The sequence below is a fragment of the Anolis sagrei genome, chromosome 2 (assembly GCF_037176765.1).
Source record: "Anolis sagrei isolate rAnoSag1 chromosome 2, rAnoSag1.mat, whole genome shotgun sequence".
Lineage (NCBI taxonomy): Eukaryota > Metazoa > Chordata > Lepidosauria > Squamata > Dactyloidae > Anolis > Anolis sagrei.
In genome coordinates, this window is record NC_090022.1 from 277,311,510 (window position 1) to 277,337,022 (window position 25,513).

The 25,513-nt window shown below is 42.4% G+C and overlaps 1 protein-coding gene across 1 annotated transcript; it reads right to left on the reverse strand.

Moving 5' to 3' along the window:
* Positions 1-503: 503 nt before the first annotated feature.
* Positions 504-23,304, reverse strand: PTGER4 (prostaglandin E receptor 4). Its single transcript, XM_060761424.2, has 2 exons — positions 21,909-23,304; positions 504-4,370 (listed from the first exon to the last, which is right to left on the reverse strand). The coding sequence occupies exons 1-2, from the start codon at positions 22,734-22,736 to the stop codon at positions 3,783-3,785; spliced, it is 1,416 nt and encodes a 471-aa protein (XP_060617407.1). The 5' UTR covers positions 22,737-23,304; the 3' UTR covers positions 504-3,782.
* Between the last annotated feature and the right edge of the window lie 2,209 nt (positions 23,305-25,513).

The window sequence follows — 25,513 nt, forward strand, 5'->3', positions numbered from 1 at the left end:
ACAACTTCCTAACTGTGCGGGCTGTTCAGCAGTAGAATTCCTCTCTGCCCTGGAGCGTGGTGGATGCTCCTTTGGAGGCTTTTAAATAGAGGCTGGATGGCTATTTGTTGGGGGTGCTTTGAATGCGATTTTCCTGCTTCTTGACAGGGGGTTGGACTGGAAAGTCCACAAAGTCTCTTCCAACTCCATGATTCTATGATTGAAGAGTTACATAGGACACAGTGCCCCAATGTGCCATGAATAATGTAGGCTGACAAGGAACCTAATATAACCCGAAGATATGTGTAGATATTATCTATAATCAAACATAAAAGCTGTGTGTCTATTTCCCTTCATGTGCTGAGAGGTTCCATGAGTCTCCTTTCATTAAAAGGTGATGAAAAATATCAAGGATGGTACAACAAAATTCTTCCCAAAACTGAGGTTTCCATTCTGTAGTGTGTGATTTTCATGTTTCAGTGTCATGATGAGATAACCAAAAGATTCGATCTGAGAATGAGACAGGCAAAGACTTACATAGACTTCTATACTTCAATGGTATATCTGCATTTAATTTCCAAAAGAGATTTGTGTCAGTACAAACAGTTTTGTAAAATGTATCACTGATATTTAGGCCCAGAAATGGAATTCCAACAGAAAGCGATTCACAGGGAAACCACATTAAACTATGTAACATGCACAACATGTTCCTGGTGTGGTGGGGATGGGAGACAGACACTAGACCTTTATATATATGCACAAGGTAACAACATTCAGGCACAAAAATCCAGCCTGCTGAATATGGCACAAAAATAAAAGATTTATTCTGGTCTTTAGTAGCTACCTGCTATTTTAGTGAAGTGAAATCTTATGGCTATTGGTCCCTCTAATGTCCATCTAATCTATTAGTGGTTTAAGTATTTCCAAAGCAGTAGTGCAAATTCTTGGTATCTGTGTAAAAAAAATGGAAAGATTTTCCATAAGACCAGTTTGGGCAATCACATTTCAAAATGGCTGAAATGACACACAAGCAGTGGTGTGGGCAGAGTTTCCCCCCTACCAGAGGTTAAGATCCATACGTTATTAGACAACAAGTCCCATCAGGTCTTGCCAATATAGTCAGGGTGTCAGGTTGGGAGTTGTGATTCAGTAACTTATTGGAGTAGGGCTGCATCTCTGGAACACTCCCAACGAAAACATGTCACATTCACAAATAGGCAAGATCATACTGCAACAAACACGTAAACACTATAAATCTCTAGGCTCACTCACAAAAAAAATTGAACATTGACACCATATTGCTTCTAGTCCTGAATTTCATGTTTTACAATCGTGTGTATGATACTTCTTTCTGGATGGCATAAAGCATTTTCCAGATGTTGCTAGAGTACTGATCCCAGCAGCCCCAAACACATATCTAATGTTTGGAGCTGCAGCCCAATAATATCTGGAAAGTTACACTTTCCTACTTCTTCTTTAATTCTTTGTGTTTTATAGGAAGTGTATAAGTGCTGTTTGGTGTAAGCCTATAGTATGTCCGTTTGGGTAGAATATCCTATGTAGAAACATTTCATTAGCATTTAAGAAGAGGCACTGAGTGCAACTTGGTTTGTGGCCCACTTATATGAAGTGGTAGATCTACAGTGAGGGCCAGGCACATTCTGTTGTGTATCCTCAAATTATTTCTGCCCTATATTAACCCTAAAGTGAACCTATAATTGGTTTTTCCTAGCAAGATTTATTTGCCATTGTTACCTTGAGCCTGGGAAAATATAACTAGCCTAAGGTCACCCAACTGGTTTCTGTTCCCAAGGGGGGATTTGAATCCTGATCTGTTAAATTCCTAATCCAACCATCACAACACACATCCTCAATTTTTATGCAGTTCAATAGTTCTAATTTGACCTCTCCTAAACTTGTACGTTTCAGAGACAGCATGGAAATTCCTCATGTGCCGCCAGTAATACAATCCTGATTGAATATCTCTGAATGTTCTTGCATGGAGATACTGCATGCATGACCTGCCCTGGGATTAGAGTCCTAAATAAATGGCTTAACTCAATTTAGGAGGTCTTCTTTCCAAGTATACTAGTTTAGTATTAAAGTGATCTCAAGCAGAAATATGTTATACCTGGATCCTGAAAACCTTTTAGAAGAGTGGTTAGATATTGCAGTCACCCCTATTAAGGTTCTTAAGGCTGCAATTCAATATATATTTATTTTGGAGGAAGTACCATTGTCTGATCATAAGATTTTTAAGATGGAAGTTTTCAAGAGTGGTTTACCACTGCTGGTACCTCTGCCAGTGTCACCATTCACGACTACTAGTGCCTAGGAGACAAATAAATAGGTCCTAGAGCAAACCAAATCTGGACTCTGCTTCAAAGCCAAGATGACTAAACTGAGATTGTCAAGTCTTGGGACATGTCATGAGGAGACAGGACACACTGGAAAAGACAATGATGCTTGGCAAGGTAGGAGGCAATAGGAAAGGCACAAAGAAGCATTACAGGTGGAAGCCACAGGCCTGAGTTTGCAAGACCTGAGCAGGGCTGTTAAGAGTGACAGAGAGGTCTCTCATTCATTGGGTTGCCATAAGCTGAAGTTGATGTGCTTAACAACAAAGTGCAATTAAGACAATGGAGCTTTTCTGTAAGTAAGCCTGCAAAGAACTGGGCATCACATGTTTAGAGAACTGTATTATTAGCCTAAGTAGGAGCCATTTCATTTTTACAAGCATGCATTCACAGCACATAAATTCCACTTTCTTGTTTGGGTGTGCACACACAATATGAGCAAAATGTTGAAAAACAGAAAGCCTTTATTTTCCCTGATGCAATTATAATGTATTTCAGTTGAATTCCCACCTCTTCCAGCCTTGTCCAATTATTTAGTTCTGCTTTGGACCACTGAATCTGCATCTTTCAAAAATTAATCTAATGTAAAATTATCTAACAGCAGGCATTTAGAGGCAAAGGGGGCTGGCAACATTCTTTTTCAGTATACGTTGTATTAATAATTAACCTTCTCACAGAGAAGAATATAAAGTTTTTAAATACATTTAGACAAGATACGTATATATATATATTTACAACCAGAGAAAGAAATTCACATTTTTTTCATACCAATTGAGAGATTTTCACTTTCATATATCATCTGGAGCAGTTACGCACAGCTACCAGCAGCTAACTTGTAGTGATTTCTCTCTCAACCTTATTCCATAATGAGGGCAAAGGAATGAGGGATAAGTATGCTTCAGTTCTAAGTGAACTGGGGGAAAATTACAACTCTTTGTAACCCTGGAAAACACTCCTATGTCACAGGGCAAGACAAGGCACAAGCTGCAGCCTACTCTTCTGGCACCAATACATTCATCTGTTACATTAGCAGGGTCTGAGAGCAGAAGAAGGTCTGCAGAGTGGAGATAGTCCTTACGTCTCCTGCAAAAAAAATGTGCTTATCACATAATAATGAAAGTACAAAGATACAGCAGCTACCCTCTTTTCCCACCACAAAAGGCATACCCAGTGCCTGAAGGTGTAGCAACCAAGAAGTCAGGGTGCTTAGCTTCCACCTCCAATGGCTGCCTATGTGTAGGTGCCCATTTCCACCTTGCTCCAAATGGCTACTTGATCCCATTGAACTGGGAAAGTGAAAAGCCAGATAGGTCTTGGTTGTGCCTTAAGTCATGGCAGGTCACAACAGACCAGATGGCAAGAGCTGGGCATTTGATCCATCTTGTTATGCCAGTTCCTCTCTGACAGTCTTTTGAAGGACCACCTTTTGCACAAGTCCTCCCAGGTTTATATACACTTCTCCGATAAGTTCAGTGTCTCACTAGGGAAGGTGACCTGAAGAGAGCTGCTCTTTGGATTGGGGTTCACCCTACTAGGCCTGAGTTCATTTACCAAAAATACATTCTCATCCTGTCCCTGTGAAGACTCTGAAGTATCTGAACTTCTCAATGTCCTTACAGATGTGGTATCCGATTGAGCCAAGTTGCTGCTGGCCCCTGGTAACAGCATACGGTCCCCAACAGTCCCTTCACTTGGCTCCAGAGGGTAGAGGAGTGTTTGTGAGGTGCTGCTGATCTCCCGCAACTCTCGAGAGATGAAGGATGGAGAGTGGGTGGCTGTGGCAGAGGATGCCCTGCGCCCATCGGTACAGTTGAAATTGCTTCCCGAGTGCTGCCGATGGGCCCCTCCGATGCGGCAGAAGAGACACTTGACCTTCTCGATGGCTTTGCTCAGCACAGTCTTGCGCAGCAGAATATAGACCCAGGGATCGAGGATAGGGTTCACTGAGGCAATGCGGATGGCCTGGAGATCGGGGTTTTGTTGAATGTCCTCCACTAAAGGTGGCTGGTACAGCTGGTTCACAAACACACGCACCTGAAAGGGGTGAAGAAAGGATGTGAATGTAATTCAATGACAGAAGAGCCGGCTGACATTTCAAAGCTCATGTCCGGCTTAGCAATTGCCTGTTAACAACAGGAAGGGAGGTAGGCAGGCAGGCAGAGAACAGCTTTCTGTAATGTTAGAAAGGAGCTATTTTCAGAATGGGAAAACATTTCCACAAAGTTGATTTTTGTGGAGATAAATGGCCTTTCCCCTCCTCTATGTTACTGAATCACTGAAATATCCGTGGGGCAGTAAACCACGAAATGCATCTGATATGACTGTTCTCTCCACCATCACCCACTTAAGTCTTTGCTCTGTTATCCTGAGCATTTAGCTGAGCATCACCCATTTTCCCACTCCCAATTTTTCTCCCTGAGTGTAAAATAGCTCACTCTTCGCTTTCTTGTATGACAGAATATGCTATAAACTGTTCTGGGTGTGTCAGGAGCTACAGCATATCCCCTGGAGCCCTTTTGGGAGATCCAGCCAATCCCTGAATATTCGAATCCTGCCAGCCACATATAAAAATATAGCTTTAAAAAACAAAATTGGATCTGGATTTTTCACCTCACAGGCAAATTCTCTCTCAGGGACAGGCCTGGAGTTGTATGCTCTTTGAGGTTAGAAGTAACTTCTGCTGGCAGCTTCCAGCAGGGAAAAAGTTGTTGTTTTTAATATCCTCTAAATGTTGCCTGTAGTAGCTTGTCAGAGGCTGTTTTCTTCAAAGACAGCTTGCCTAGAGTGAACCTTTTCGCTCTCCAAATTTTTTTTAAAAAGGAAAGAAAAATAGTTTTCACTTAGGATGGTGAACCATATTCATTTATACTGTAAACATCTTTCCACGCAAATTCATCTTGTCCTATTTATAATATATCACAGTAATCTTGGCTATGATGCTAAGTGTCATTAAAAGATACAAAACATGTGCAAGAATTTTAAAGGTGTTTGAAGGTACAAACATCAGGCCAAAGGTCTATCTAGCACTTTCCCAACAATCACCAACCAATTTGTGTATATGACATCAATCCAATAGCACTGTCCTCTGAAGCTCCCATCTAAAGGGATGTATCTGCATATTCAAGCCATGGAACAAAGCATGATTTTGCCTTTTTATACTGGTAAAGGTAAAGGTTTCCCCCTGACATTAAGTCCAGTTGAGTCTGATTCTGGGGAGTGGTGCTCATCTCCATTTCTAAGCCGAAGAGCTGGCGTTGTCCGTAGACACTCCAAGGTCATGTGGCCATTATGACTGCATGGAGCGCCGTTACCTTCCTGCCAGAGCGGTACCTATTAATCTACTCACATTTGCATGTTTTTGAACTGCTAGGTTGGCAGAAGCTGGAGCTAACAGTGGGAGCTCACCCCACTCACGGATTCGAACCACTGACCTTTCAGTCAGCAAGTTCAGCAGTTCAGTGGTTTAACCCACTGCACCACCGGGGACACCATTTTAATATGCCACTGCATATAATGGGACCTGAGCATCCACAGATTTTGACATCCACAGGCAGTTCTAGAACCAAACCTCAGACAGATACTGTCTGCATACATCGTGTCTGCTGCTTCTTAATAACCTTTTGCTCACAAATAGGTATTAGAACAAGTGAAAGGCAGGGGAAGTACTTGGTGACCCAATCATTTCAAATCAGTGGGGCTTGAAAGAGACTTTTTGGGACAACTCCCACAATCTTCCAACTATGCAACTACCAGCTGAGCTGGATGAGGGATCTTGGAAATACAGCCTCAAAAATAACACTGGCCAACACACATTTTGGTGCCTCATATGTTATACCTGTTTCTGGGTATATCTCATTTGCTGATTCCAAAAATGGCACCAGTTTTTGCCTCTCAGCTCTAGTTTTTGAGATACAGACCATATGCCACATACTTGTTGCCATCTGCCCATAAAGGATCATGATAACCATATCTAAGAAACTACAGCGGATATGGTTTATCCCAGGCATGGGCAAACTTTGGTCCTCCAGGTGTTTTGGACTTCAACTCCCGCAATTCCTAACAGCCTCAGACCCCTTCCTTTTCCCCCTCAGCTGCTTAAGCCTGTTCTATCCAATATAATTTTTCTGAATCAGTGCCCCAAATAACCATAGGAACAGACCTAAAAACAAGACACCAAGTTGCTGTGTTTTGTTTGGATGGGCTATGTAATCTTTCTAAACTTAGCACAAAAGCATACTGGGGATTTATGGTTGCACTGTAATCACACTTTTTCAGAGAACAAACAAATAGATTGTAGCAAGAGATGCAAATTAACGGGAAGAAGCTTCATTATGAAGAAGTATTGGTCTTGGTATCTGTGATAAGGCATGAACAAGAGCAGGTTCCATTTCCATCTAATACTGAGTGACAATTTTAGGGCATTGTGCAGTTCTTGCCATATTTATTTGCAATGTTTTGAATTTTGCTTTCAATACGGAAAAACAACAGGTGCAGAAAAAAGTGCTTCCTCTTTCTCTTTAACATCTGCCCGATGAAAAAGAGTTCTGAAGATATCACAATTTTCCATCTTATGGTTTATATGTGACTTGGGACCTCATCACACTAGGAAAGAGCCTTTAACAGCCTCGCTAAACAAAAAAACCCAGAATTCTGCAGGAGGCAGAAACCGGATTTAAAGTAGATTCATTCTCTAGTGTGATGAAGTACTCTGTCATAATAAAGATAGAATTTCATTTATTCTACTTCTTGTTTTGTGAGGCCAACTCAACCGGAAAGTAGCAGCATGATCATCAGTTATTAGTTCCTTTGACCTGGAAGTCCAATGTTTCAAATCAAGCAAATATGTTCTCTAACCACTAGATGGCACAGTGACTTCATGTCCGAGATTTCCTCCCTTTCACACTTTATAAAAGCATAAAAGAGAAGAGAGAGATCAAAACCGGCTATGAATCACTGCAGCTCAAACTAACAGTTGCTTACAACTAGTTAATGCATTCTTTCCAATCTGGATTGGGAATCCAACATTGGAAAGGGAGGCGAGGTTCTGTGTGGTTTAAGAACCCATGCCTGACATTTCCATTGTAAACACGGTCCCGTTGTGTTTTGGCAAGGAACACTGCAAACATACGAAAAGTGATCCTCCTGAGACCTTGGAGGAAAGGGTAACTCATCTAGCCCTCCTATCCCAGCATCCTGAACCAGACTGAAGGTTCTGTTGTGGTCATTTGTCAAAATATTCCTGGCCATGTTATGGATCAATGTGAAGACCAAGGGGGTCTGGTTAGTGTTCTCCATGAAAATATGTGCTCAAAAATATCATTCAAAATCCTTCACTCTATGCAGAGATTGTGCTAACTGTCCTCCAGAATGCTTTTCAGGGATTGAAGTCCAAATGCTCTAGTGTTCCTTGACAGAATAAGTTGCATTTCCTTCTGATATAGAGTGACAACTTGATGGCATTGTGCAGTTCTTGCCATATTTATTTGCAATGTGGAATTTTGCTTTTAAAACACGGAAAATATTCCCCATAGGTAAAAGGTTTGAAAGCTAAATGGCTCCAAGTCACAGTATTTCCGAATCTAATTTCCAATTACCATTTGGGAAAATAGACATAAGTAGTTAGGAACATGCCCTAAGCTACATTTAAATATTTGCACAATGGACCTCGGAAATTACAGCCAGATTCAAAGTTTCAAGCCACTGGAAGCAAGTTGGTGGCAGAGTTTTGTGCTTCTATTTAGCATAACAAGAAAATTATCTTGGGAAACAGTAGTTAACTAAGCCTCTGAAGGACACAGGAAGGAGAAATTAGTGTATATTTATTGTTTTAAATGCCCCTTTTACATAATCTCTAAAAAGTTACAATTTTGGATCCTGGCTAAAAAATTACCGTAATAGATTGTAAATGTTCAGAAAGCCTCTCCAATCATACATTTGTTAATGTCCATGGAAAAAATGTATAATTTCTTTCCCTTGTTTGGGGCCAAATCTGCTAGTTACTTACAAGCCCAATATGTAAATTATCTGTTTAAAGTGGCTAACTATCCCTTGAGGGGGACAAGGATTCAGTGATATAATATAGGATCTTTAAGCAAATGCCTTAAGGTTTGATCCCAAACACTTCTAATAAGTGTGCGTATGTGTGTTGAGAAGGAGAAAATGAGAAAAAAAGCCTGCCTGATATTCTGTGAAGAGCCACTATCAAACAGAATGAGTCAATAACAGTCATGTATAGTAACTTCTACATTATTTAGATTAAGCTTCTTCAAGTCACTTCTGGTGTGAGAGAATTGGCGATCCGCAAGGACATTGGCCAGGGGATGTCACGATGTTTTACCATCCTTGTGGGAGGCTTCTCTCATGTCCCCACATGGGGATCTGGAGCTGACAGAGGGAGCTCAACCCGCTCTCCCTGGATTTGAACTACTGACCTGTTGGTCAGCGGTCCTGCAGGCACAAGGGTTTAATCCATTGCACCACCTTGCAGTTTCTCAAGTCACTCCTGACATGAAAAAAAATTAGATGACAACTCTGTTCGTGTTTTGGAGTAAAGCCCAGAGTGGATATATTATCTCCAATAGCATGGTAACCCACAAGGGATCAATAGGCAACTCTTGATTAGATTTTCGCTGATCTGACCCAGGAAAAAACAGTTTACAATATGTATATCAAAATAATCACAATCTCAAGTTTTTGAAGAATAAACAAAACTTTCAGAAGATGCAAACAAAAGGCTTTCCCTGAGGAATTTTGGGAAACTAAAATCCAATAACATCTGGGGAACCAAATTTGAGAACATTGCCTGGAGGCGTATGGGCAAACCAGCTATTTCTTGAGTCCATTTGCAGCAGATACATGGTTGAGAATCTTTATTTTAACCACAGAAAACCACAGCTATATTTTACAATCATGAGTTGTAAAAATGTGTGCTGCAAAACCTTTTCCTCAGCAAGACAGCTATGAAGTTAAGCCTGCCATTGAAACTGACTTAAACCCAACCCAGAGATTACAAGCACTACTGTCCTCAAGCAATGTAGACCCAGGTAATGGGAACTGTAATCCAACTGATTTAGAGACAGTGGATTGGAGAAGGGTGTCTTAGGATGCTTTGGATATGTCTTTGATATGATGGCTATTGACCTGGTGACTTCTGAACAAAGCCAGCAAAGAAAAAAAAAATCTTGACTATACAAAGGTCTTCCTCTACTTTGTGATAATTTCATAAATGAACTTCCTTTTCGATTTAATAGGGCCACTCCAGGGAGATGCAGTCACGGACGGAATCCCACTCTCAAACAAACAGCTTGTACATTATGTATGAACACTTCCTGAGACGGAGGCCAGATTGGGAAACATTAGTGTGTGTCCAGCTGTTGCTAAAACTCCTTCAAATCTAGCATGGTGGGATGTCCGATTACAACAGAAATCCCCAAACAAAAACAACACAGCCACTAAACTGGCCTCTAGGATGACTGGCAGTGGAACTCTCTGCCCCAGAGTGTGGTGGAGGTTCCTTCTTTGGAGGCTTCTTCTTTGGAGGCTTTTAAACAGAGGCTGGTTGGTCATCTGTCTACCACAAGAAGTAGGAGAAAAGAATAGCTTTTGAAATGAAGGCATGCAAACTCTACTTCCCACAGAATTCCCCCCAGGGTTTGCAAATATATTTGAGATTAAGCTTTGAATATGATATTCCTGCTTCTTGGCAGGGGGTTGGACTGGATGGCCCAGTAGGTCTCCCCCAACACTATGATTCTATGGTCCTATAGTTTTTCCTTTTTATCACAAAGCCAATTTAATGTTTAGTTACCCTATGTTTTTCATGACTTTTAACCTGTGATGCCTTCTAGCAATATTAATTCATTTTAAGATGAGAAAGTTGTTCATATACCGTGAAGGCATTCAATGCAAGTTGCAGCCCTAGCTAAGGAGTTACCAGTGGCTTGAGCATTGGACTTGGACTATCAGAGACCAGGGTCCAAATCCTTGCTCAGCCATGGAAATCCACCAGTGGATTTTCAGAGAAAGGCAATGACAAGCCACTTCAAAATAAACTGTTGTTCCTGTATGTCTTCCAGTCTTTTCCAACTTACGGTCACCCTAAGGCTACCCTATTGCAGGGTTTTCTGGGCCTGAGCTGAGGTTTGAATCCTGGTCTCCAGTCGTAGTCCAAAGTTCATATCACCCTGACTGCATTCTGAATAAATACATGTAACAACTGAACGGTATGAGTAGTGCAGTTAAATAAGACAATAAACCTAAGGGTTTCACAGGGACTCTTGTCTTTGCGAGGGAATGTGAATGGCTTGTCCTTGGCATCCTTCCTTCCTATTCTGCTGTGACCTAGTTACAGGTTTGCCATAAGTCAGAAATGGGTTGAAATCACACAACTAGAACAGGAGACTTGGGACTTTCATGCCAAAGTTTTATGGCACCCCTGAGTTTAATGCTGGTAATGGTTAGTGGGTGGATCTGGGTTTATAATTCCCACAAGCTGTAAGTCAATAGGTTTTTGAGAAGTTTATCAGCTTGGCTCTGAAGTATGTAGTTGATCCTCGGTTCTAGCTGGTATTCTACAAATGCAGTTCAGCCTTTTTCTGAGCCAAGGACTTATAGCTAGTAAATAATGCACACAATGTAAAGAAAACAATGCATTAAAATAATAACAAATAAATAATGCATTCGCTATTACAAACTTGGCTATCACACCTGGTTATAATACCAGCTGCTGCTCTTTACATAAAAACCTTTGGGGCTGTTTTGCTAATGGATGGATTTCTCTGAGAAAAGCTCCTTACCTCCTGTGCCTTAATATTAAATGGAGAGAAATCCCTATACACTTGGCCTTTCATATCCACGGATACAATCTTTATCGATTCCACTATCTACAGCTTGAAAATGTTTTTTAAAAATCTAAAAGGTAAACATTGATTTTTTATGTATATAAATGACACTATTTTGCTATGCCATTGTATATACTGGGACTTGAGCATCCATCGATTTTAGTATCCATAGGGGTGGGTGGGTGCCCTAGAACCAACCCCAGCAAATAACTGCATTTATTCTCCTGTGAATGTTGTGTATGTGTTTTCAATACCCTTTGTTTTCTTATATACATTTGTAATGTATATATGCTTTTATAGAATACTGCAAATACTACAGTTAAAACCAAATGGACTTTTTGGTTGTTATGAAAGATGGGGTGGGATGCAGTACTTTCTCCACACATCTGTTGCATGTTATGTTTGCTTTCTCTGCTGCTTTTAATTCCGTACTGGCTTTAATGTGATAATTCATTTAATTGCTTGTGTATGTTTGTATATTTACTTTTATGATTTAGTTTGGCAGCATTCTGATACAGTTCATGTTGTGAGCCAGCTTTGTTCCCATACTGGGGAAAAGGTGAATGTATAATGCAGTAGAGTCGCTTATCCAACATAAATGGGCCGGCAGAATGTTGGATTTATTTATTTGTCGTGTCAGAGCAACCAGTCCATTATATTACATTCCTAACAGAACAAAGCAAACAAACAGACAAATACAAAACTTGTGAGTTTGGTAGTTGGTTAAATGTCTTTTGACCAGTATCTGGTCACTTGAAGTGGAAGCACTCCAAGTGGCCAAGTGGCCAAAATGTTGGATAATAAGGAGGGATTAAGGAAAAGTCTATTAAACATCAAATTACATTATTATTTTACAAATAAAGCACCAAAACATCATGTTTTACAACAAGTTGGCAGAAAAAGCAGTTCAATACATGGTAATGTTATGTAGTAATTACTGTATTTACAAATTTAGTACCTAAACATCGCAATGTATTGAAACAGCTGTGGATCCGGATGGGAGGCAGACTGTGTTGATAAAACAGAACGTTGGATGAGTGAAGGTTGGATAAGCGAGACTCTACTGTATAAATAACCTTACCCCAGTTGTAATCCTTTTTAAAGCTCTACTTTAAAACTGTTAGCCTCTTTAACCTAGTACCTCCCACATGTGCCATGTTACAATCCTGCCCTCAGGCAGCAGGATGAATGTATTTTAGCTCTTGGGGTTTTCCCATTTAAAGTTTTTATATGGCTTTTATACCAGCCTACATGTGATCAACTCAGGGCCCTTCCACACAGCACTATATCCCAGAATATCAAGGCAGAAAATCCCACATTATCTGAGTGTAGGCTCAGATAACCCAGTTCAAAGCAGATATTGTGGGATTTTCTGCCTTGATATTCTGGGATATAGGGCTGTGTGGAAGGGCCTTCAGAAAACCATGAAGGGAAAAATCCATTTGGTGGCTTTACCTCTTACAACTTATCAGTGTTATGATTCACCTCTCAACCACAAGAAGTAGAAGAAAACAATAGCTTTTGAAATGAAAGCATGCAAACTCTACTTCCCATAGAATTCCCCCCAGGGTTTGCAAATATATCTGATATTAAGTTTTGAATGCGATTTTCTTGCTTCTTGGCAGGGGGTTGGACTGGATGACCCACGAGGTCTCTTCCAACTTTATGACAAGAAAGCAACTTCTAGACAAATCTGATTCCTATGTGTCTCTGTAAGCGGAAATTAATGTCTGTGGGCATCAGAAATGTGATAGGTCTACAAATGGCCTTTAAAAAATATCAAATGTAGTCTGATAGAAGGAAGAAGTTCTTAACTCTTATTTTATGGATTCAAAAGTGGGGGTTTCCCACTCCTTATGATAACTATATAGGTGTGTAGTAATAGTGTGTGTGTGTAAAATGAGGGCACTGCCCCACAAATAAAAAATCTGTCTCCAGATAAAAATCTCCTTCTGTCTCTAATAGTCATTCCTCCAAATGCAATGGGCACAAGACCCCCCTGAAAGTTTGCCACAGAATCATATTGGAGGACCTAGATAATATTCCTAGAGAGCTCTTCTCTCTCTGGAAATCTTTAGGCCCTCCAGCATGACTTGAGAAAGTGACCTAAAGATTCCTATAGAAAACATTTTAATCAGATCCATGAACAGTCAAATTAGCAAATGTGAAGGGAAGTCTATACAGTTCATGCACCTAAAGAAAAGGGGCAGGGAATGTTTCCAAGAGAATACGGACACAGCAAATGCAAGCTACATCTGACTCTCTGGGTTGCTGTCAGTTTTCCAGGCTGTAAGACCATGTTTCAGAAGCATTCTCTTCTGATGTTTTATCCACATCTATGGCAGCATCCTCAGAGGTTGTGAAGTCTGTTGGAAACTAGGCAAGTGTACAGGGTGGGAGAAAGACCTCTTGTCTGTTGGAGGAAAGTATGAATGTTGCAATTAGCCAGCTTGATTAACATTGAATAGCCTTGCAGATTTAAAGCTGGCTGATTCCTGCCTGGGGGGATCCTTTGTTCCAGAGATATATAAACCTCACTTGCCTAGTTTCTAACAGACCTCACAGTCTTTGAGGAAGCCTGCCAAAAATGTGGGCAAAATGTCAGGTGAGAATGCTTCTGGAACATGGCCATACAGCCTGGAAAACTCACAGTAATCCAATGATTCCGGCCATGAAAACCTTTGACAACAAATTTGGGGACTGACAGAAAATCCCATAGGGACAGAGACAATGCTCTCTTTTCACTCTCTTCGGCACCCACACTTCTGATATTCCTAAAATGGGATGACAAGAATTTATTAAAACAAATAATCTTTTTGTATGGCTATGGTCCTTAGTGTGATTGTATCCCTTCAGAATGTGCAGTAAAGATAACTTGTCATAAGCACAAGATATGGCCAAATCTCCCTGCCTGTGGAAAGCTTCCAATATATGGAGGGAGATTTACATTCAAAGGTGTTATGGTCTTTCGTCTAAACAGATATTTTTGCAAATGAAGCTCATGATCCTGAGCCAAGGGTGGACTCTCAGCTTTTATCCCAAATGTTAAGGGAAGAAAAGATTTTTTCCTCCTGACGAACTGTAAACATAAAGTATACCTTACCATCAAGTGTCCGTACTTTCACAGCAGTTACCGCCTTCAGCAAACAAAGGAGTAGCCTTCCCTTAAGTCTTCACCTACCATCATAAACATTTCTCTACCACATTCTGATACAGAGCTATATATAGACCACTAGTTAATATTAAGTGGGAAACTGAATTTGCCCAGTAATTGTTCCCTGAAAGAGCTTTCAGCTAAATCCAATGTTAGTCTTACCTAGTGGAGACCTAGAACGAAAAACAACCTGTTGGTAGCACTAACCTTTGCTCCATTGATTTAAATGGGTCAAGTCATGGTCCCTTCAGGTACTTTGTATAGGCTGAGACTAGACCTTGGTTTGTTTTAATTGGAACAGAAGCTTGGCCTGAAGCAGTGGGATGGCTACTGTTTTTCAAGCATGGTAATGATAAAGTAACACATCACTGAACAGGATTCGAAGGAGGAGAAATATCACCCAATAATGCCTCATCCATTTAATCACAGAAAAAGTTGGGATAGTCCTCCATAGCAATGCCCATGACTTTAAACCAGTGATTCCCAATTTGTGGTCCACAAGAACAAAAATATGGTTGTGGCTTCACCATTACTACACCATTGCCTCGAAACCACGTGGTAACAAGAGTGACTGTCCTCACAAAACCCTCTTAATAGTGCAGAGGCAACAGGGATGTCGGGAGGGAAGAGGCTGACTTTCCAAGAAAGATGACTACTACCACATCAGCTCTAGATTATTAAGTATGGTTTTTTTGTGGGTGAGTAGATGGCAACCACTGGATGGCATATGATGGTATCAGAAACTAGAGCTGATGTGGTCTATCCAATGCAAGTTTCTGAATAGGTACCCTAAATAATCAAACTGGATCTAAAGGTGACCAAAAACTGATTCGCAACCCCTTTGGTACTAATGTTGGAGAGTAGTCACTGGTCAAAATGGTCCCTGGTCAAAGAAAGGTTGGGAACCACTGCTTTAATCAATGGTGGAGAACCTGTGATCTTCTAGAGAGTTACCAACCACCTCATTTCCAACCACTGACCATGCTGGCAATGATGGGCTCTGCAGTCCCACCACTGGAGCCCACCACTTTCCCACCTTTGAACTAGTGAGATAGACCCAACAATTAAGCAACCCCTTTTAAAACTACAGCTCTCTCAATCTCCCAGCCAAAAGGGTCAATAGGGGGATTCTGGAAGTTAATAACCCAAAGAAGTAACTTTCCAGGTCTTGCAACTACACCTAACATGAGTATTATAATTCTTTCTCTGACTATATCCATGCTGCAGAGCTATAGTAGTTTGATATCATTATACATGTAGTGGCTTAATTCTATGGAATCACAGGAGTTTTGCAAGGTCTCTAGCCTTCTCTGCCAAAGGGTGCTGGTGTTTCACCAGACTACAGATGGACCAATGGTAGTTAAAGTGCTATCAAACTAAAATAATTATACAGTGTGTGTTCACTGTTACAGTTTTAGTAACTGGTAGTGGGGAGTGTGTTGAAATAGAAAAGAGAAGAAGAAACAAAAAGCAAGATGTCCAGTAAAATAATTCTAATTCATTGCATCTTCCAGGCTCTGAAAGAGCAAAAGTTTGCTGTAGGTTCAAGCTACAACCGATATCTATTTCTTCTGCAATCAAGACATCTGTTCCCTCCTTTAAAAAAAAACTTGAAACTACTCCAAAACATAGTTACAAGAAGTAAAACCCACTAAACCCAACAGGGTTTAATCTTAGTACACATGATCTGAATGGGACAGTTTGGTGACTTTCCCATCTTTGGGGCCAACTTCTGTTTCCAAATGACAACCAGGACAAGGTTCCAGAGGAATTCCTTAAGAAAACAAGAGACTCTAAGCCCTAGATTCTTTTCCCACAACCAGGGATGTTTTAATGGTTCCCGAAATGCCTTAGGGCAAATCTACAGAATTAATGAAGTTTGATACCTCTTAAAGTGCCATGGAGTCAGAGTTAAGAGTTGTACATGGTCTTTAGCCTTCTCTGCCAAAGAGTGTAGGCATCACCAAACTACCAGCCCCAGGATTTCATAGCATTGAGCCGTGACAGTTCAAGTGGTGTCAAACAGCATTAATTCTACAGTGCAGATGCCGCCCTTCCCCCCCACACATTTCTTTCTTTCAATTTTAGTATTGAAACCCCCGGTGGCACAGTGGGTTAAATCACTTAGCTGCTGAAGTTGCTGACTGAAAGGTTTGGTGGTTCAAATCCAGGGAGCAGGGTGAGCTCCCACTGTTAGCCCCAGCTTCTGCCAACCTAGCAGTTCGAAAACATGCAAATGTGAGTAGATCAATAGGTACTGCTCCGACGGGAAGGTAACAGCATTCCATGCAGTCATGCCGGCCACATGGCCTTGGAAGTGTCTATGGATAACGCTGGCTCTTCAGCTTAGAAATGAGATGAGCACCACCTCCCAGAGTCGGACACCAATAGACTTCATGTCAGGGAAAACCTTTACTGTTACCTTTACCTTAGTATTATCACAAAGTTTTTTCTAAGCAATGGGTCCAGGAATGATATGTTGCCATACTATCTAGTCATTTTTTTTCCTGGTTGTCCTAAATTTCCTCCACTCCACTTTGTGAAATGCACAGAGGAAGCTCTTGTTTGCATGAGATATAGAAACCTCATCTACACTGCTGGTAATGCAGTTTGAACTGCATTATACAGTCAGTGTAGCTGGACTGCATTACATGTGTCTACACTAACCATCTAACACAGTTTCAGACTGCATTAGATGGTACTGTAGATGGGGTCAGAGAAGGTATGAAATTGGGGTGAGAGAGAAGAGACTGCTCACAGAGGATCACACTTTTTCTTACATGTTGGAAAGAAAACTATGCTCTCTTAACGTGTCAAATATCCTGCTAGAGGAAAGATGACATTTGCGCCTGTAAGCTGAGATTAGATTTAGCAATTCCTGTCATGTGCAGCCTATCCTAAGACTTAACCTTATGAAGAATGTTGTAGTACAGGTAAGGACTATGCTACTTTGAGACTGCAGGTGGAGCGATCCTATTTTTAAACACTCCCTCCCACACATTTTAAAGCAGCAACAAGAGTCATTCCATGAAATAAACCAGTGCATGAAGTAGGATTGATTGGCAAAGCCTTCTCCTTGGCATGCCCGTTTTATAATATGCAGGAACCTTTTGTGTATTGTATACTGTGGGGATGAGTGGGTGGGTGTTTACCCCACATATAACAGTTTTCAACCAGTGAAACTGAATGGTACAATTGAGAAGCCTATTGTCTCCATTTGTGAAAGGTCCCAACATTGTCTGCCAGTATAATTTGAGCTCCTAGATTCACAAAGTGGCATTAGAATATGTTTAGATAGGGAAAGCAGGCATTCTATTTAACACCAACACATGTTACAACAGTGCTGAAATGTTTGGGGGATTACACAGCCTACAGAAGGAACAAAATAGGTTTGTGGTTGAGCAGTAGGCAAGATCTATTACAGTTTTGTTTTTTAAAACCTAGAAATGCACAATGCAATAAGTATCTCTCTCTTTGCTACTATATTGCACGCTTAATATCCCATCATAATACACATTACCTTTGCTTCCATGTCTCCTATGTTGCAAGCAGTGACTTTCCCCAAAGGTCTGAATGGCTCAATGCTAGGGAATTGTGGGAGTTGTAGTGGTTACAAGTTCTTGCATCTTCTATACTAAAGAGTGCTGGTATCTCACCAAACTACAACTCCCTGGATCCAAAGCATTGAGTTGTGGACGTAAAGTGGTGTCAAACTGCATTCATCTGGCATTGTTTACATGAAGACCATCATCTCCACCCACCAAGCAAGTCAAAGATGCACTAGGGCAGGTGTTTTGGACTTCAACTCCCACAATTTCTAACAGCCTCAGGCCCCTTCCTTTCCCCGCTAGGCCCCAAGCAAGTCAAAGATGCACTAGAGCAGGTGTTTTGGACTTCAACTCCCACAATTTCTAACAGCCTCAGGCCCCTTCCTTTCCCCGCTAGGCCCCAAGCAAGTCAAAGATGCACTAGAGCAGGTGTTTTGGACTTCAACTCCCACAATTTCTAACAGCCTCAGGCCCCTTCCTTTTCCCGCTAGGCCTGAGGCTGTTAGGAATTGTGGGAGTTGAAGTCCAAAACACCAGGAGGACCAAAGTTTGCCCATGCCTGGTTTATCCAATACAATTTTTCTGAATCACCACCCTAAACAACCATAGGAACAGGCTTAAAAACAACATGCAAAGTTGAAGTCCAAAACATCTGGTGGGACGGAGTTTGCCCAAGCCTGCCCTAAGGGCTTATTTTGCTACAAGATTTTTGTAGAGAAGGAACTGCGTAACCTTTGCATGTCTTGAGGCATACCACTGAAACGGAAATACTTGCACTGTAGAAGAGATATACACACATACACATATATCAGCTGAAAAGCAGCCTCCAGCCAAGTCCCTGTAAATGATGTGACATGGAAAGACAGACAGTTATATATGGTGAAATATAAGCTTGGCTATTTTAAGGTGTGCTTAGTATCCTTGATGAGGCATCTATGGCTGGGCTATGTGTGTTATGTAGCAAAACTGGCCTAACTTGTAAAAATTATACCATTGATCCAAATAGTTCAGGATTGTGCCCTGCCCAGTCCTCTCTCTCTCTCCCCCCCCCCATTCCCTCCCCTTCATTTTGCTAGACTTGATAACTGATGGAATTCAACCCCACACTGCCCAAGTTTCAAATCCCCAATGAGGAACAATTAGTTTAATACAGACTAAGAGTTTCCCTTCCTCCATGTCTCCTGTATGACAGTTGGGAATGTAGATTTTTCTTCTCTCTTTTTGCTCTAATTCTGATTAGTTGTTTAAAATGGATACTTTTCTACGGCAAGCTTTTTGAATCTGAGTATGTGCTGTGTGCTTTGAGATCTCTCTCTGCTTGTGTGTCAGGAGAGATGTAGTGATTGAGTTTTTTCCCTTCTCTTGAAACTTAAGGAGAGATGGGTGTTACAGTAGCTCAGATCCAGTTCTTTACTCAGAAGAAATATAGTTATTTCTTATAATTGTAAATAAACATTTTGTGATTTTTTTTAAAGATTGGACTTTGCATGTTTGCCTTCTAAGTTCTTGATTCTTTACAGCCACCTCACACGGTACCTTCATGCTCTACCCGCTAATGAGCTGATGCTCAGCTTTTGTATCCTGTTTGTTTTGGGATGCTCTGCTGCTATATTTTTAGGGTAGTTTTCCCTAACAATAGGGAGCTATTTCAGAAAAATGCTCTACTACAGGCTGAGCTAAACCCATTAACTCTCTAACTAGGGCAATAGCAAATATGCACTCTCAGTTGTTAAATATATCTCCAAAAAGAGCAGCTTTTCATCTTTTATTGGTAAGCTTAGGAGGTGCAGATCTGTTATGCAAACAAAAGTTCTCTCTCCCCGTCCCCAAATAAAACGGGAAAGGGAGAAGACAAACCTAAGCCACTAATTAATGGATTTGTTTGTCTTTTTGATGGGCACCACTTCACCTTCTGCTACCACCCACAACAGTCTGCATAGAGGTCCAGGCAAGAAATGGGTTCAGTCCTCTCCTTCTTAGAGGGGATTTTGTTTGTTGGGAAGCCCAAGCTGTTCTGCTAATAGTGGCAGCCGCTGCATATCCTGGAGCAGCTCTGGAAAGAAGAGCTCCAGACTGTAAATCTTTCAGACCCAGATCTGTATCCAGAAATATTTATGTAACACACATGTTGCCAAAAGGGAGCAATTTTAAACATTTAAACAATGGTTTGATTTGCTGATGTATCAGTGTCTCTGCCCTGATCCTATAAAACACATTTAAATGTAGTCAGCTATCTCTCTTTCTGTGCTGCGTGTCAATACCATTAAGGCAATTGGAAAAGCTGCAAGAGACTAGACAAGACACGGGCAAACTTTGGCCCTCAAGGTGTTTTGGACTTCAACTCCCACCATTCCTCACAGCCTCAAGCCCCTTCCTTTTCCCCCTCAGCCAGGAATGGTGGAAGTTGAAGTCCAAAACACCTGGAGGGCCAAAGTTTGCTCATGCCTGGACTAGATGAAGCCTCCAGCTTCACACAGCTACTTTCATACAGAGCTTCAGAAAGTTCCCTTTGGGGATAACAGTTGCCAGAATACTATAAAGCAGCCACACAAGGTGGAGGAGTGTTCAGGGAATTGTAGTTTATTCAAAAGTTCTGGTTAGTTGACATCTTGATCCTATCTCGGTTTGTCCTTCTATGAAATATGTGGGAAGGAACTTATGTTATTTTTCTTCTCAGCATTTTATCTTTCCCCCAACTCAACAAAATCAGCGGTATTTGGATTAAGACTTCAAGTCTAGCATCATGTTTTCCTAGAAGGAAATCCCGCTGAACAGAAGGAGACTTACTTTTCAAGACAGAATAACAATGGTTGCATTGCATCTATTTGTGTCCTTCTGTATATCGTTTCAAATCCCAATAATTTAAAATAATAAGGGTTAGCTCAACAGTGGGTGGGGTTGTTTGTGTATCAGATCTATAGACAGTTAATGGGGCATGTAGTGTGTGTTTTTTGCCCACTCGGCTCAAATAAGGCTCCCCGAACAGCAACATTGACTTTAAGGGAGATAAGACTGACAGGCATGCACATGTCTTGTCTAGTCTCCGGCAGCTTTTACAATTGCATTAATGATATTGACATGCAGCGCAGAAAGAGAGGAGTTCAAACGTGCTTCTTTCTAGTTCTCAGAAAAGTTACTGTTTGGTACTACAGCACCCAAAATCCCCAGCTAGTAAAGTCAGACAATGTTGTAGCCTGTAGTTCTAAAAACTCTGCTCTTTTTACAATTTACTTGTCTGAGAAGTGCCACAGTTAGAAATACAGCTAAGCTAGCGATGGTGATTGTAGGCTGTGCTAGACATTATGGGACTGCAATTCCCATCAGCCCCAGCTGCAAACTGCTGTCCAACACCTAGAACAGGCATGGGCAAACTTGGGCCCTCCAGGTGTTTTGGACATCAACTCCCACAATTCCTAACAGCTGTTAGGCTGTTAGGAATTGTGGGAGTTGAAGTCCAAAACAACTGGAGGATCAAAGTTTGCCCATGCCTGACCCAGAAGGTCACTGGGAGTTATTTCTACAGGAGAGACACTGAAATGCTTTGTTGCGTGCTTTCAAGTAGTTTCCAACTTATGACAACTCTATCACAGGCTTTCTGGGGCTGAGTGTGTGTTTCCATGCAGCAGAACCACTGAAATGAACCACACCTGCTATTTGCTAACTCAATTCCTATCGATTTCAGTGGGTTTACTCTAGATAGCCCTGCGACTGGATTCTGCCTGGTGTCCATGAGGAAGTCTGAGAGAGAGAGCTTATTTTAGTTTCTGAAGGGCAAAAAAAAAAAAAATTAAATACAGATGACATGTCTGAAAATCACAAGGGGCCCTCCCTTTCCAACCCACGGAGTCAGTCTGGACTTTTCCCCATTCGAAGGAGGAAACTCCAACACAGCAATAGTAAGGGAAGAGACTGCTTCTTGGCAGGGGGTTGGACTGCATGGCCCATGAGGTCTCTTCTAACTCTATGATTCTATGAGAATGGGAAGGGAAAGGCATGGCTTGGGTTAAGTCCAGGCCTGGTGCTTACTTACCACAAGAGGGATGGAGCAGATGAGCACCACCAAGGAGGTGGCAATGAGCAAGATGACCATCTGGATCTCTGCCCCAGCCATGCGCCGAAAGCTGCGTCGGCGTCGAAAGTCCGAGAGGCGGTTGGAGGCCTGGTCAGTGCCCAGCGAGGTACGGCGCATGAACTGGCGGTGCATACGGATCAAGGCAGCGCAGACCAAAACGTTGGAGACCACGGTGACCAGGATGAGGAAGGAGCTGAAGCCGGCGTACATGTAGGAGTAGGCGGCATGGGAGGAGATGTTGGTCCTCCAGTCGATGAAGCACCAGGTCTGTGGGTACTGGAGCTTGGTGCTGCCCAGGCCCATGCTGGGCAGGGCGCAGAAGAGGACGTTGGAGACGTAGATGGCGAAGAGGGTGAGGGCAGCCAGCTTCTTGTCCACGTAGTGGCTGTAGAAGTAGGCGTGGTTGATGGCCAGGTAGCGCTCGATGGACATGGCGCAGATGATGCTGAGCCCAGAGAGGCCAAAGAAGAGGAGGATGAAGGTGCTGTACTCACAGAGCGGTTGTCCTCCGGGCCACTCGTTCTTCAAGTAGGTGGCGATGGTGACGGGGCTCACCAGGCAGGTGCCTAACAAGTCGGTGACGGCCAGGCCACAGACCAGCGTGTAGAAAGTGGTCTCCTTCTGCTCCTTGCGGGACTTACACAGCACAACGATGGCCACCAGGTTGCCCACCACACCAAAGATGAACATCACCGTAGGGATGGTCAAGGCCTTGCTGTTGTCCGCAGGGTGGGTCACAGGGAGGGTCCCGTTGCCCAAGGGGAGGAACGAGCCATTGAAAGACATGGTGAGACTGTCCACAGCAGAGCTGCTCTCCTTTTGAAAAAAGTAAACAGAGCTTGGTTTTGTACCTCCTTTTTCCACCAAATCCTGGGCGTGAAAAGTCAATTTGAAGACCAGGACAGGCAAGGAAGGAAATCAAAGCTGGGAGGAGAAATCCAAGAGAGCATTGCAAAACAAATTTAGGGGAGAGCTAGGAGAGTGCAACACAAAGCAACCCAACACAAACTGAACTCACACCAGCCCAACCTGCCTGTGCTTTGCTTAAAGGGTTTCTCCCAAGGTTTACAACTTTCTCAAAGTCCTTTGGAGTCCCCGGTTGGACTTCCCATTCCTTGTCTTCTTCTCGGTCCAGAAAAACCAGTTCTTGTTCTATTCTCCTGGTCCCAGGCGAGAAAAATGAAGGCGAACCAATGCTTGTCTCCTTTCAAAGGTTTTGCCAGGTGGCCACTCCTTTTCCTTGGCTTTCCTTGGCAAGGGAGGTCCTCCAGGAGAGCATCTCCCTTTGCAACCACCCCTTTTTCTTCCCTTTCCGAGGGGCAGCCTGGATCAAAGAGGGCAAACTGGAGCAAGGAAGGCGAGGGACGGCGTTGGCAGAGGGCTCTTGCTCTTGCTCCACGCGCTCCTCTCCCTTCGCAGGCGCCTCGCTCACTCCTTCGCGCGCTCCTTGGACACTTCGCTCCTTCAACTTTTCCCGGGCTTGGCCCCGCCCACCCTCGCCCCTGATTGGTCCAGACCGGACAAGGGGCGGAGTCGGGCTCTCACCCTCTGGCTTGACACCCACCGCTTCCCTTCCAGTCAGTGCTGCTCCCTGGCTCAGGGAAAGGAGCAGCAGCAGCTCTCCGGGTTGCAACGTGCGAAGGGTGGACACGCGTCAGGGACCAACGGGGAAAAGAAAGGGGGGAGGTTAAGGGAAAGGTATTGCGGGGATGGCTCTGGAGCTTCCAATCTTATTCTTTCCAGGAGAAACGGAACGTGTGTTGTTCACGCGTTATTGTGCAAGGAGGGAAATAAGGAAGGAGAAATGGAAGGAAAGGAAGGAGGGAAGGAAGGAGAAAGGAGGGAAGGAAAGAAGGAAGGAAGGAAGGGGAAAGGAGGGAAGGAAGGAAGGAAGAAGAAATGGAAGGAAAGAAAAGAGGAAGGAAAGGAAGGAGGGAAGGAAAGAAATAAGAAGGGAGGGAAGGAAGGAGAAAGCAGGGAAGGAAAGGAAGGAAGGAAGAAGGAGAAAGGGAAGGAAGCAAAGAAGGAGGGAGGCAAGAAAGGAAGGAGGGAGGCAAGGAAGGAAGGGGGAAGGAGAGAAGGAAGAAAAGAAGGGGAGGGAAGAAAGGAAAGGAAGGAGGGAAGAAAGGAAAGACAGGAAAGAGAAAGGGAAAGAAGCAAAGAAGGAGGGAAGGAAAAAAAGGAAGGAAGGAGAGAAGGAAGGAAAGATGGGGAAGCAAAGAAGGAGGAGGGAATAAGGAAGCTAGGAGGGAGGGAAGAAAGGAAGGAAGGGGGAAGGAAAGGAAGGAGAAAGAGAAGGAAGCAAAGAAGGTGTGAGGGAAGGAAGGAAGCAAAGATGGAGTGAAGGAAGGAAGGAAGGAAGGAAAGAAAGAAAGAAAGAAAGGAGGGAAGAAAGGAAAAAGAAATAAAGAAAGTCTGTCTTATGGGTATAGATCATGGAACATGTGGATTTTGGAGCTCTAGGGAAGATTGAACAGAAAGCCCAGAAGCACGATGTAGTTAACTAATGTGCAGTGAATTCATCAGAGAATCCATTCTTCTCCCACTAAATGCTGGATTTTTTTCCCCATCAAAGGCAGGAGGACTTTTCAAATGGCTTCCTTTTAGGCCTGCAAATACTCCAATAATAATAATAATAATAATAATAATAATAATAATAATAATAATAATAGGGTTGCTGTGAGTTTTCCAAGCTGGCCATGTTCCAGAAGCATTCTCTCCTGATGTGTCACCCACATCTATGGCAGGCATCCTCAGAGGTTGTGAGATTTGTTGGAAACCAGGCAGGTGGGGTTGATATATCTGCGGAATGTCCAGGGTGGGAGAAAGAACTCTTGTCTGCTCGAGGCAAGTCTGAATGCTGCAATTGATTCCCCTGTTCTTTATTTACGGTACTGATTTTAGAGTTTAACGCCCAAACACGAATCAAGGAACATGGAAGCCACTGCAGATTAATTCAGACAGAGAAGTCAGCCATAGCAGAGGACCTGATGAACCAACCTGGACACAGCATATTATTGGAGAACACAAAAATGCAGGACCACTGTAGCAACCACCATGTCACAATACACAGAGAAGCCATTGAAATCCACAAGCATGTGGACAATTTCAACAGAAAGGAGGAAACCATGAAAATGAACAAAATCTGGCTACCAGTGTCAAAGCACTCTAATATCAGGATAGTCAATAAATAAAGAACAACACTCAGAAACAGGGGAGTTCCAGACAAGAAACAATCAGGGCTAGCTAACACCTTCCAACAAAGGATTCCCCCAGACAGGAAACAGCCAAAGCCTTGAATCTGCAAGGCCATTCAAGGCTAATAAAGGTGATCAATTGCGGCATTCAGTGATTCCAGACATGAAAACCTTCAAGAACACATAATAATAATAGTTTTATTTGTTATCCACATCTCCTCATGGGGTACAATATACCGGTAGTTAAAATACATGGATAAAAGAGAATACTATTAAAATGCATAAGTCAAGAAACACAAAGTAAAGGTCAAAACACAAATACTAATACAATATAAATTTGAAATTTCTGGTTTAAATTGACCTTAC